The sequence below is a fragment of the Terrapene carolina genome, unplaced genomic scaffold, assembly GCF_002925995.2.
Source record: "Terrapene carolina triunguis isolate 2854851 unplaced genomic scaffold, T_m_triunguis-2.0 Scaffold838, whole genome shotgun sequence".
Classification (NCBI taxonomy): domain Eukaryota; kingdom Metazoa; phylum Chordata; order Testudines; family Emydidae; genus Terrapene; species Terrapene triunguis.
This window is the reverse complement of record NW_020665189.1, coordinates 11,778,458-11,790,864: the sequence shown is the minus strand read 5'-3', so window position 1 is coordinate 11,790,864 and position 12,407 is coordinate 11,778,458. Positions and strand designations below refer to the sequence as shown.

The 12,407-nt window shown below is 42.7% G+C and overlaps 1 protein-coding gene across 1 annotated transcript in view; it reads right to left on the bottom strand.

The window, feature by feature from the left end:
• Positions 1-409: 409 nt before the first annotated feature.
• The window catches only part of SLIT3 (slit guidance ligand 3), a 760,437-nt gene continuing 748,439 nt past the window's right edge, over positions 410-12,407 (bottom strand). Inside the window, exons 35-36 of the mRNA XM_026660830.2 lie at positions 4,200-4,408; positions 410-2,570 (exon numbers count right to left, since the gene is read on the bottom strand). Of these exons, the coding sequence (XP_026516615.1) occupies positions 2,332-2,570; positions 4,200-4,408 (448 nt within the window). The 3' untranslated portion in view covers positions 410-2,331. The remainder of the gene's footprint in view (positions 2,571-4,199; positions 4,409-12,407) is intronic.

The following is a 12,407-nucleotide window of genomic DNA, read 5'->3' as shown; positions in this document are numbered from 1 at the left end:
TCTGGTTCCTGAACTGTACTATTTCAATCAGTTTTTGGCACATTAAGTAGTGATTGTTTTATGTTTCACTGATTGCAGGCTCCATTGTACTAGTATTTATTCTGAAAAACTTCTATTGTATCACTCACTTCCCTCCTGCCCAAATTACTCTGGGAAACAAAAAGGAACGCTGACTACACTGTTATGGATAAAAAAGGTTTTAATTAGAATAAGGCCTATAAGCATCTTAGGGCTGCTGGTTCCAAAAAAGGACAAAGATTTACATTGTAACTGCAATAGTGTCTGTTTTTTTTTTCTGAGGGGAATGTAAAGTTGTTCTGGCTATCCCAGGAATCTGTTTCATGCTCTTTTTTTTTTTTTTTTAAAGCCTCATTCAGGCAAAAGAACTAATTATTTACTTTTTTTATTTTTTAACTGATGAGCTCTCTTTCTGCCCCTGCTCTTAAAGGGCCAGATCCTTTCCATTGACTTCAATGGGCATTGGAGCAGGCCAAAACTGCAAGGCGTAAGCTCTGACTTAGCTGTTTCTCACAAACATACTCATTGAAGAAAGGACCACTATACTCAGTATCCTTGCAGGGAGAAAGAGAGAAATTACTTAAGGAAACAATGGAACAGTAATTGACAGGGAGGTTTGAAATTCATGGTAATAGAGCACTTCAAGGCTTGTGTTATGTAATCAATGTCCCTAACAGGTAACCCTGGTAGGGTGACCAGATGTCCCGATTTAATAGGGACGGTCCCGATATTTGGGTCTTTTTCTTATATAGGCTCCTATTACCCCTCACCCCCTGTACCGATTTTTCACACTTGCTGTCTGGTCACCCTAAACCCTGGCAAACCCCCCAACACCCTAAGGGTAAAAATCACCTCTCAGATTCACACTGAGAATTTGTCATCTACATGCATCTCTGCTGCATATTCAGAATTTATTCTGCACACACGGCTCCTATTAAAGTCAATGGGAGTCCTGTGGGAGGAACAAGTGCAGAATATACAATAGTGCAGGTGAAAACGTTTTTAGCATGGATCAGTCAATCTATATAGTGGAAAGCGAGAGCAAAACTATATGGAGATATCAAGAGTCTCCTTAAGAACAGATGAAATCTCTGTTAAGGTGGGACAGACAGCAGACCTATAGGAATTCCACATGCGTATAGTGCAACTTACACTAATTTGAGAAGTAGCAGGTGGAGAAGTAGCATGTTGGCCATGTACCATAGAGTGTGTATTAATAGGCAACTGTGGCATGGAGTAAAATTTTGGCTGAAATAAATGAAAGTGGGAATAAAGTACAATATATCAGCAAGGTAAATTCTGGTTCTTGGGATATTTTCACTCTCTTTTAAAATGGATTTATACATGAACTTTGAAAGCTGCAGTGTCTAGGTTTGCCAAACTTCATTGTAGTGTATTCCCCACATTTAATATACAAAAAAGAACTCAAGGCTGAGAGCAGTGAGGCATAAACCTGGGAAATAACACAGGAAGGGTAAGTAGTAGTTAGTATGTTGCTTAATTGGAGTCACTTAGCACTTATTTTTGCCTTTTTGGACAAAAACATCCCAAACTGTGTTTACCACATTCTCTCCCCCACTTCCTTTTGGATAGAGTTGTCCGTTCTATAGCGATACAGTCACTCAAGAATATACTGGGAAGACAGATAAAAATACAAAATACAAAACAAAAATGCATTCTACTATTATAGTACTTGAGTAATGGAGTCAATGTCAGACTTGGGCTACTGCCAGACCGATGCACTTTTTGGGGAACTGGTTCAAGAGTATCAAGCTGAGCCACTGTACAGGAACCAAACACAAACTAGCATTATTAGGCAAGGGTAAGAATCGAGAGGGAGATTTTTTCAGGGTGCACAGATAGAAGAGATGGCTGTCAGATGTGAGAATGTGCTTTCCCGTTGTACCCATCAGAACCTCGGAGAATATTTTTTTCAGTCTGTATCTATCGTTTTGTGGCAGGTCCTTGAAATATCTTCACATTTGGCCATCGTGCATGCTTATAAACTTACCCCATTTCTCCTTTTGTTAGGATTTCTTTATTTTTTAAAAACATTTTTAATTTTTTTAACAACTGTTAAAAAAGTTTTATGGTAAAAATAACTCACTATATGATACATATACCCGAAATGGTGTGATACTTTATATAATAAAAGATGAAAATATTCACTTTCCATAATAAAAATAAGTTCTATTTTTTGTTTATTTTACAATATACTTAATATTCTTTTCTTCTTCTTCACGCTGAAAGTAAATAGTCCCATTTTGAGAGCATTTCTGAGTCGATTAAAGTGGCAAGAGACTGGAGAATGGCTTATAAGCATTTTGAGCAGCCGCATTCCACATGCCTCTCCAGTTCTTCCATGAAGGAGGATCCATCCACACACTGAAAGATGTATTTCCGCCTTTTGCTCCGGAGGGGAACGCAACACTGCCCATTACTGCAACTGCCACGACATTCCATCTGGGGAACTTTGGAGGCAGTGACACATGAGCTGTAGCCATGCTGCTTATGGATCACTTCTCGGACAATCTCCCCTTGGCAAAGATTCTCTGTTAAGACAATGGAGAGTGTAGAGAGAGGTTTGTAGGAGATTATAATTTAAAGATGCTCTCTCATAAGGGACAGTATTATAAACATAGGAATTTGGAGATGTGCCCTGGAGGCAGGGGTTGGGAACACCGCATGGCTGTGCGCAGCAGTTCACCAGAGACGCTCCCCAGTTTGCGTTATTAAAGTTTTATTCCTTTCTCATTCACTGGCTTGTTACTTAATGAACCCCAAGAATGTTAGAGAGAGGAAGGATGGAGAAGGTGATAATTATCTTGTAACCCCCTCCCCACCAAACAGCCCTGTGCATGTACTGACATTTATTTTATTAAAGGCAAACAACAGTGCACAGGGTCTCCATTCTCCACTGCTTTGTACGAGGTGTAAAATGCTATCAGGACAGAATAGTACTCTCTTTGTGCAGGTATGTATTTATACAAGGCATTGTAGAATCAGGCCTGTTGCCTTCAACAGAACTGGAGATGCTTTAACAAACAATAGTTATTTAAGCTTCCAACATCCCTGTAAAGTATATATTATTCCCATATTAGATGGAAAATGGAAAAAATATATTAATAGTAAGACCATTATTAGCCATGGGAATGGTTTAATAACATGAGACTTACATTTGAAACACTTAAGCTCCCTAGAGCCACGGATACAAATCTTGGTAAGGTCGATCTGTCCTTACATCCTTTCAGATTAGATATATGGAGTTCCATGCAGCGTGCTCTGTGTAGGTCTTTAGAGGAGATCCTCAAACCCAACATTCAGCCTATTCTGTATGAACTTTAATAATCTGGGGTTTGCCCAAGTATACTTGGCAACAATTCCTGTCCTAACCTATTGTGCAGTCACTGTGCAGCAGTCAGAGTCATGGAATTTGCAAAGACTGTGATCCTTTCAGATGAAAGCTGCTACCTAAATAAAACATTATGGGCCAAACTGCTGCTTTTGTGGGGGAATAAAGGAAGGACTAGAAGACTGTGTTATAACTTTCTGAGTTTCTAATAGGCCATTTAATTTGGGGGCAAAACAGGTGTGGAACAGACAGGGGGCTTGGCCTCCCCAAAAGCCCAATAGGAATACAGGAAAAGCTAAGAATTTTCCTTGAGACCCAATTTCAAACCTGTACAGCTCAGGAGAGGGAAGGAATGAGGGCAACTCACATTACTCATCCTACACAACATGGTTCCTAAAGGAGCAGTGCTTCCTGGGAATTCTGCCTTTGCCTTTCTGAACTTCCCCATTGTGGATGTGGTTCAGTGTGCTGGGGGGAATTTTCATCCCCAATAATGCAGTGAGGACAATCCTTGTAGTGTATGAAGGGAAAGATGCCACAGAAAAGCACCCACATCCCAAGCCCTCTCCACTCACACATCCCACTCAGAAACAACAGAGCTACAAACTTCCAGGATTCAGGAGGAACAGAGCTATTATCATAGATCTACCCTTTTCTACGCAGTCAGACATCTTCTGGCCAGCTCTTGTGTGGTTTCCCTCTCCTCCTCCCTCAATGGTTCTGAAGGGGCCATTGTCCCATTAATAAGAGTTAAATGGAGGAAGAGTGAAGACAAACGTGAATAGAAATGACAGCAAAGCAGCATCCAAGGCACTGTAGCCAGGCATACCTTTGTCGCAATGTTCTCCGCTATAGTTAGGGTCACATTCGCAGTATGGCTCCCCATGTTCTGAAATTTTACACTGCCCATGGTTGCATTTCATAATTCTGCAGGGGTTTGAGGAGTCATTCTTCTTGTCGCAGTACAGGCCCATATAACCCTCTGAGCACTTACATGTGTAAGCAAAGTTGGCAGCCGTGCATTTACCATGGATACACCTGAGAAAGAAGAAAAGTTTAGAGCTGGCTTACGCTTGTGAGGTTTGAATTAGGGCAGGAAGAGACCTCAATTTTTCCAGGAATGTTTACTTTGGATGTCTTAGCTCCCATTCAATTTCTGGCCAATATTCCAATGCTGGCAGAAATGGCAAGTGGATATTGGATCATATTCATAGACAGCAAATTCTGAATTTAGTGATCATGAAATGTTCTCATGGGAAACCTGAGTAAGGGTTAGGCTCATTCAGTCATGGATCAAACAATACAATTTATCCAAACAAAACAGCTCAGATTCAAAGTATCAATACTTGAAACAAACTCCTCGTGAACAATCCACATGTCAAAGCGTACTTGGAAAAATTATTCTACCGATTACCTCACATGATGAATAAATGCGAGGAAAATTCCTATCTGTCTGTGGAATTTGTGGACAAAAAAGAGGCTAAATTACTCCAAAAACTTGACTCAGTTCTAGTTGAATGGTTTCACGATACAGGGTCCTGCAGTGGGATTTGGTATTTCTGGAGAGGTGATGCATGATGAGGAACTGCAATAGATCCCCATTCAGTGGGTAGATGAAGGCTCAGACTGTGGAAGCAGGGCGAGGAGATAAAGGTGGCATCTTTATGCCAGGGGATGCCATCCAGCGGTACAAACATTTCATATATACAAAGCCCTCGCTTATATAAATTTTCCCATTTGTTATTTTTACTCCTGGCATTTTAAATTATTTCCCATTAAAAAAAAATGTTTATTTTAACCCTTGCCAGTTTCATATGTGTGCAAAATAGGCAAAAATAAAAAACAAGGAATAATAAAAGCAACAATGAGGTCAGGATACAGAAAAAAAAGGGTAATTAAGTGGAGTCACATTATTTAAAATAAGGCATTTTCAACAACACTAAACTAACTCCTGCTCCTGGATCAGTAACCCTTGTTACTCATCCCCCCCCCACCACACCATCTTCTCCTCAGTTTGTATTACCATGTCTCCACTTAGATTGTAAACTCTTTCATGTCAAGATCATGTCTCTGTCTGCAGGGCGGTCCTTAGGATTTATGGTGACCTAGGCGGGATTATTAAACTGGTGCCCCTGTGCCTGACTTGCTCTTAGCAACACAAACATAAGCTTACAGTATTGGAAAACTTGCCACATGCGCGTTATTAATTAACAGCAATCTTTCAGGCTTTTTGGGCTGCAAAATCAGTAATAATGTCATCATATGACAAAGACAAAGTGATGTCTTGTTCGATTGCAAGAATAGCAAGACCAGTCAAGCGTTCCTGACTCATTGTAGAGCGGAGATAGTTTTTAATGAGCTTTAGTTTTGAGAAACTCCGTTTTCCTGATGCTACTGTTACAGGAATTGTCAGTAGAATATGAGTGGCAATGTACACATTAGGATATATGTCAACAAGTTTGCTGGTATGAATAAACTGTACAATGTCCACACGGATTTTGCATGTGGCAACATTGATGACAGTGTACTCAATTCTTCATACAGTTCAAGTCCATTTAAATCAAAACTATCACCGTGCTTCAGGAGGCTCTCTAGGTTCTTGCACTTTGTCATTAGTTGCTCTTGCTTTCCTATTTCGTTGAATTTAGTTATGTCATACAAAAATCCAAACTGTTCATGGTGTACTTGTAAGGTATTAAACCTTTCATCAACAGCAGATATTGTTTTATCCATCACAACATTAAAAAATTCAACCTCAAATTTCTTTTCTGGATCGTCTATGGGCTCATCTGCTCCTTCATATTCTGCTTGCCGTTTTTTCCTTGAAACTCGTGTCACATTCGGACACACCGAGTGCCTGTGCAAGCTCTCTTGCTGTAACCTGTGCTTCTTTGAATCCATTTTCTCTGTATTTCACTAACAAGTCTCGTGTGTTGTTTAGTAAGTGTTGAATCAAGCTGCATCATTGGACCCTGCATTATTTTGCTTACACTTGAGATTTTAACAAGAATGTCATACCAGATTACAACAGACGTTAGAAACTTGAAGCTGGATATTTCAGAGGCCAATGACTGTGCTTCACTTTTAGCTTTTGGATCTCTGGCTTCTTCCGAAATAGCAACCAGTGCTTCGTAAACTTCCTCAGATTGATATCGTAACGTTTTTACACTTTCTACTCTGCTTTCCCAGCGTGTCTCAGATAGAGGCTTAACGGTAATACCATTGACATGTGCTTTGAATATTTGCCATCGTTGAGTGGAAGCTGAAAAGAGCACGTACATGCGTTGCAGAAAACCAAAAAAAGATATAGCTTCTACAGAAGACTTGGCCATATCACACAAAATCAAATTAAGACTGTGGCATGCACACGGAACAAAAAAGGCTCATGGATTTTCTCTCAGCAATCTAGCTTGCACGCCAGAAATGCATCCTCTCATATTGGCACCATTATCATAGCCTTGTCCTCTAATGTTCATTACGGACAATCCCATTCGTTTTAGTTCATCAAGGAGAGCTTGAAGAAGTCCAAAACCTGTAGCGTCTTCTACTTCTAAAAATGTGATAAACAATTCCTTAACTGTAATCTGTGCTGAATCACTAATGTCGACAAATGTCACTACTAACAACATCTGTTCTTGATGACTTATGTCCGGAGTGCAATCTAGAATTATGGCAAAATATTTTGCCAAAGTAACCAATGAAACAATTTTGTCTCTCACTTTATCACTCATTAGCATGATCAGTTCATTTTGAGTTCTTGGTCCCAAATAGTGGTCATGTATTTCATTTTCAGTTACTCTTCGGAGATGTTCACTCATCACTGTGTCAAATTTTCCCAGCAGTTGTACAAGGCCCACAAAATTGCCATTTTGGGGCTGGAATAATTTCTCAATGCTTCCTCTAAAAGCAAGATTGTTTGTTGATAGATATTCAACAATAGATAATAGACGTTCAAGAACACGACGCCAATGCTGCTTCTCTGACTCCAGCAATCTTTGATTTTGGGCATCAAGAGTTGTCTGATCTTTTAACCTTACACTCAGCTCACACCATTTGTGCATACTTTCAACGTGGTGTTGTGCCTTTTCATGTTCCGGTAATATGTGACTAAGATTTTTCCAATCATTAATACCCATGGTTGCTATCTTAAAATTGCAACTATTGAAAATCTTGCATGGGAAACAAAATACAGCATCCTTGCATTTAGAGTACACAAGCCACCGTCTGTTGACAATTTCACCGTTAGAAAGTCTTTTGTAGTAATTTTTTTCTGTGAATTTCCTACCTCTAATGTCTTTAGGATATTCAAGACCTTTTATTCTCACAGGGCCTTTCTCAAGTATAATGGCACAGAATTCGTTGTTTAAAGATTGTGGCTATGTGCCAATGTCATCTATATCCCATGCTAGTACAGTTTCAACTGTTGTAATTTCTTGTTTTGTGTCTGCATCTGTTTCAAATGATTGTTCTGTGTGTTGTTGCGTTTCTTGAGCTTCGTCTGCATAAAAATTTTCTTTGGCAGTTACTTGATGATATTGATCAACTTCGTTGTTTTCATGACGTACAAACTTAAGTATAGAACCCTTCTGTGCTTGTATAGCTAATCCTTTTTCATCTTTCCATTTTCTTTTTTGTGACCCGGAAAGTTGTTTTCGATACGACATAACTTATAAGGGTGTTTTTTAAAGAAATAACTGTTTAAATTATTGTCAGATTATCAGAAATATTATTTAAAATAACTAATATAGGATACTTGTGAGTCTGTGACCTTGAGCTAGTGTGAAGACACCTCACAAGGCGCTCCACCCTGACTGAGACACAGTAGAGTTGGAAACCCATATCATTTTTACAAAGCCACTTTTTAGTTTTAAATGTATAGCGGGCATCAGTTTTAATGTTAGTTACAACTCTATATGAACCTTATACTGTAAATAGATCAATGGCATTATCCAGTTTAATAAGCTGGGTTTCCAAGCAGTGGGAAAATATAACCCTAGTTTTACTCCTAAGTAAAGCACAAAGTGACCAAAATGAAGTCAGCACAGAATCATCTCATCTAGATTAAGGTAGCACAAAAATGTTACAGAAGTCCTATTGTGCCTTATTTTTGTCTGGAAAGACATTAGCAATAGCAGCACATTTTGGGCACTGCCAGAAATACATGATAAATCACTGCCTCTAAAGTTCCATCAAAAACTGACATTTTCACAGCTCTAGCATGATCTGCTGCACAGATTCTTCACAAGGAAGTGTCCCTGGCCTTTTTAATTCATATTAACCATGTATTTACTTTATGAAAGTTGGACAAAACATTGTGAAAACGTAAGACATTGGCTGCCCAACCTCTGTGCTGGCAAAAGCTATATTGACTCACTGGAAAAAAAAGAGAATCTTAGTATAACATATGGTCACTCTATACCAGGGGTCGGCAACCTTTCAGAAGTGGTGTGCCAAGTTCACTGTAATTTAAGGTTTCCCATGCCAGTAATACATTTAAATGTTTGTAGAAGGTCTCTCTCTATGTCTATATTATATAAATAAACTATTGTTGTATTTAAAGTAAATAAGGTTTTTAAAATATTTAAGAAGCTTCATTTAAAATAAAATTAAAATGCAGATCTCATCAATTTAGTGTGATCCTTATCTGGGATCCTTGTCTGGCGTTCCAGCCACCAGCCCAGCTCAGCCCACTGCTGGACTGGGGTCCAGCCGCTGACCCTGCTCAGCCCGCTGCCGGTCTGGGGTTCCAGCCGCCAGCTCCTGCCAGCCGGGATCCCGGCCACCGGCCCCCCTCAGCCCGCTACCAACCTGGGGTTCTGCTCACCCAGGCCGGCGGCAGGCTGAGCGGGGCCGGCGGCTGGGCCCCTGACTGGCAAGGGGCCGGCAGCCGGAACCCCAGAGCGGCAGCAGGCTGAGTGCTGCCAGCACCCCAGACTGGCAGCGGACTGAGCCACTCAGCCCCCCGCCGGCCCCGCTCAGCCCGCTGCCGGCTGAGTGAATGGAACCCCAGGCTGGCAGCGGGTTGAGTGGCTCAGCCGGGGTCTCAGCCGCTGGCCTGCTCAGCCCACTGCCAGCCTGGGGTTCCTTGGGGGACCCCAGGCCAGCAGCGGGCGCTGAGTGGGGCCGGCGACTGGGACCCCGGCTGGCAATGGGGCAGCAGCCGGAACCCCAGAGTGGCGGTGGGCTGAGCCGCTCAGCCCGCCGCCGCGTGCCATCAAAAATCAGCTCGCATGCCACCTTTGGCACGTGTGCCGTAGGTTGCCGACCCCTGCTCTATACACTAGTAAGGAGATGAGCATATTACAGTTGTTGGAGGGCTCTATTTAGCAGTAACAGGACTATAGGAAAGTCAGTCAACATTTTTTGTTTCTCTGATGAAAACTGGCCCACTCCCTGCCCCAAACCAAACTTGTCACAAATAATTGTCAACAACTTAATTTTCTGTTTTTGGCTAAGATATTGATTTTTTTTAAAAAAATATTGAAATTGAATTCAGGATTGTTAGCAAGCATTTTTGGCAAACGAAGTTGTTAAATGACAATCTAAATGGCAACACAGTCCTGCTTTCATGCTTGGCTCACCCCCCAGCCTGCTGGTCCCACAGCTGCAGTAGAGGAGGAGATAGGTGGAAAACTGCAGGACCCCAAAATCCACCTCTTGGGGTGCAGAGTGGCAACAGCAGCAGCAAACCCTCAGGTCCGATCACACGCCAATGGGCACCACCACCAGCCCCACGGACCATGGTGAAGTTAGCTCAGCATCTGATCTCAAGGACGGGGCACCCACGGAGCCACAGCAGCTCATCCTGCCCTGTGCAGCTCCCCCCGGATGAGATGGATCACTGCCAGCCCGGGGGAGAGACGCGCTCCCCAGCTAGGGTGACCAGATCCAGATGTCCTGATTTTATAGGGCCAGTCCCAATATTTGGGGCTTTGTCTTATATAGGCACCAATTACCCCCACCTAGGGTGACCAGACAGCAAGTGTGAAAAATCAGGATGGGGAGGGGGGGAATAGGAGCCTATATAAAAAAAAAAAAGACCCCAAAATTGGGACTGTCCCTATAAAAGTGGGACATCTGCTCATCCTACCCCAAACCCCTGTCCTGATTTTTCGCACATGCTATCTGGCTATCCCCAGCCCAGCCACGTGTGACCATTCCAATCCTGGCTAGCTGCGGAGGAAGTGAGTTACTTTCACGTTCACTTTCATCCCTCAGCAGGCAGCCAGCCAGCCAGCCTCCCGCCCCAGCACCTCACCCAACCCAGCCCCCAGGGGGGAGAGAGAGAGAGGGGTGCTCCTTGGGGGGTGGGGGGAGAAGAAGAATGAACGTTATGGGGGACAACAAAGGATACTGGTGCCAGAGCCGCCGAGCCTGCCTCACCTCATGCCAGGGGAAAGAGTCACACTCACAGGTGAGTTCCTTCCCCCACCCCTACTCCCTCCCCTTCCCTTCCCAGAGACCCCAGCAGCCAATCTCCTCCCTCAGACTGCGCTGCATTCGGCTCTCTCTAGGACCTAGCAGCCCTGCTCTTACATGCTCCACTGCATCCCGTCTGTCCGGGCTCCTGGCAGAGCAGTGCCCCCAGGTAGAGTGGTGCCCTAGGCGGCTGCCTGTTCTGCCTATGGCTAAGGACGGCCCTCTGTATGGCACCTACCACTCTTTTGGACACCCAGGGTGAAACAAATCTTCACCATTTAAACAACTTCAATTCCCTCATTCTTTCCTTGCCCAGCCATCCTGGCTAATTGCTGATTTTGAAAACTCAGGGGACTGCTTGTGCATCCTCCTTCGTGAAATACAATAACAAAAGGCCAGTTTAAATAAAAATCAAATCAATATTTCAACATTTTTTAGGGTTAGGGTCATGTATCCAGATCTGTCTCTTATTTTACCCTACCTAGTTTTACTAAAGCTTACAACTTAAAGGGCTTCAATCCTGTGAGGTGCTAGGCATACTCAGATCTCCAGCATTGAGGGTGCTCAATACCTCCCCTGAGGGGTTCAGCACCCTGTAGGATTGTGCCCAGAAGCTAGTTTAAAATGGTTGCTGTGCCAAGTGAAATTCCTGTTCACTCCAATCAATCACATGGATAATTACAGATTGGGTCACTCTGCCTGTCAAAACCATATGTTTGCAATATCCCTTTCCCACAGATTCTCCAACAGCTTACCATGGGAGTAGCTTCTAATACAAAAGTATTTCCATCTGTTTGAGATAAGACACAGGGCTACATAGACCATTGGTCTGTGCTGGTTTGTCTATTTGTGTTCCTGTCAGGAAATTAATGTATCTATCCAGTGCTCTGACATGAATGTGCACTTTGTTTCTTTGAATTATAAATGCTTCACTCATAAGCCCGTTCCCTGGGACTATACACTATTCCTTACTCTATTGCTGTTCTTCAGATGTTCTACTCCAAAGGGAACTCTTAAGGACAGCTGAGTTTTGGGGGATTCTGAACCAGTTTAAGTTGGAATACATAGTTCTAAAGAACAACATTGATGGCCTTTGGAGAGTTAGACTCTGAACATCACGTCTAGCACATGGTGTAATGGGCACTTTCTTTTGGATGTGGATGCATCAACAAAATGTACATCATCCCCCTACAGAAAACTCATCCGTGGGTAACGATATGCAATCAGTGGATCAAATGCAATGTGTATGATTGATGTGGGGTTTATGTATGCAATGTGGGGCTGTGTATTTTGGCAGGCACACCCACAGCTGAAAATGTGGCTCTTGATATAAATGCCTCAACTCCCCCTGAACTGGAGAGCAGATCTATGGCCTGCCATCATTCTAAACAAAAAGTGGTTGAGGTAAATTTTCAGAGGTGAAGAGGCCTCACAACTCCTAATGGCTTCAGTGGGAGTTGTGGGTATTCAGCACCTCTGAAAATGAAGCCTGGCTCTGCATGATAAAAAGTCAGGGCTGCCCAGAGGATTCAGGGGGTCTGGGGCAAAGCAATTTCTGGGGCCCCTTCCATAAAAAAAGTTGCAATACTATAGAATACTATATTCTCGTGGGGACCCC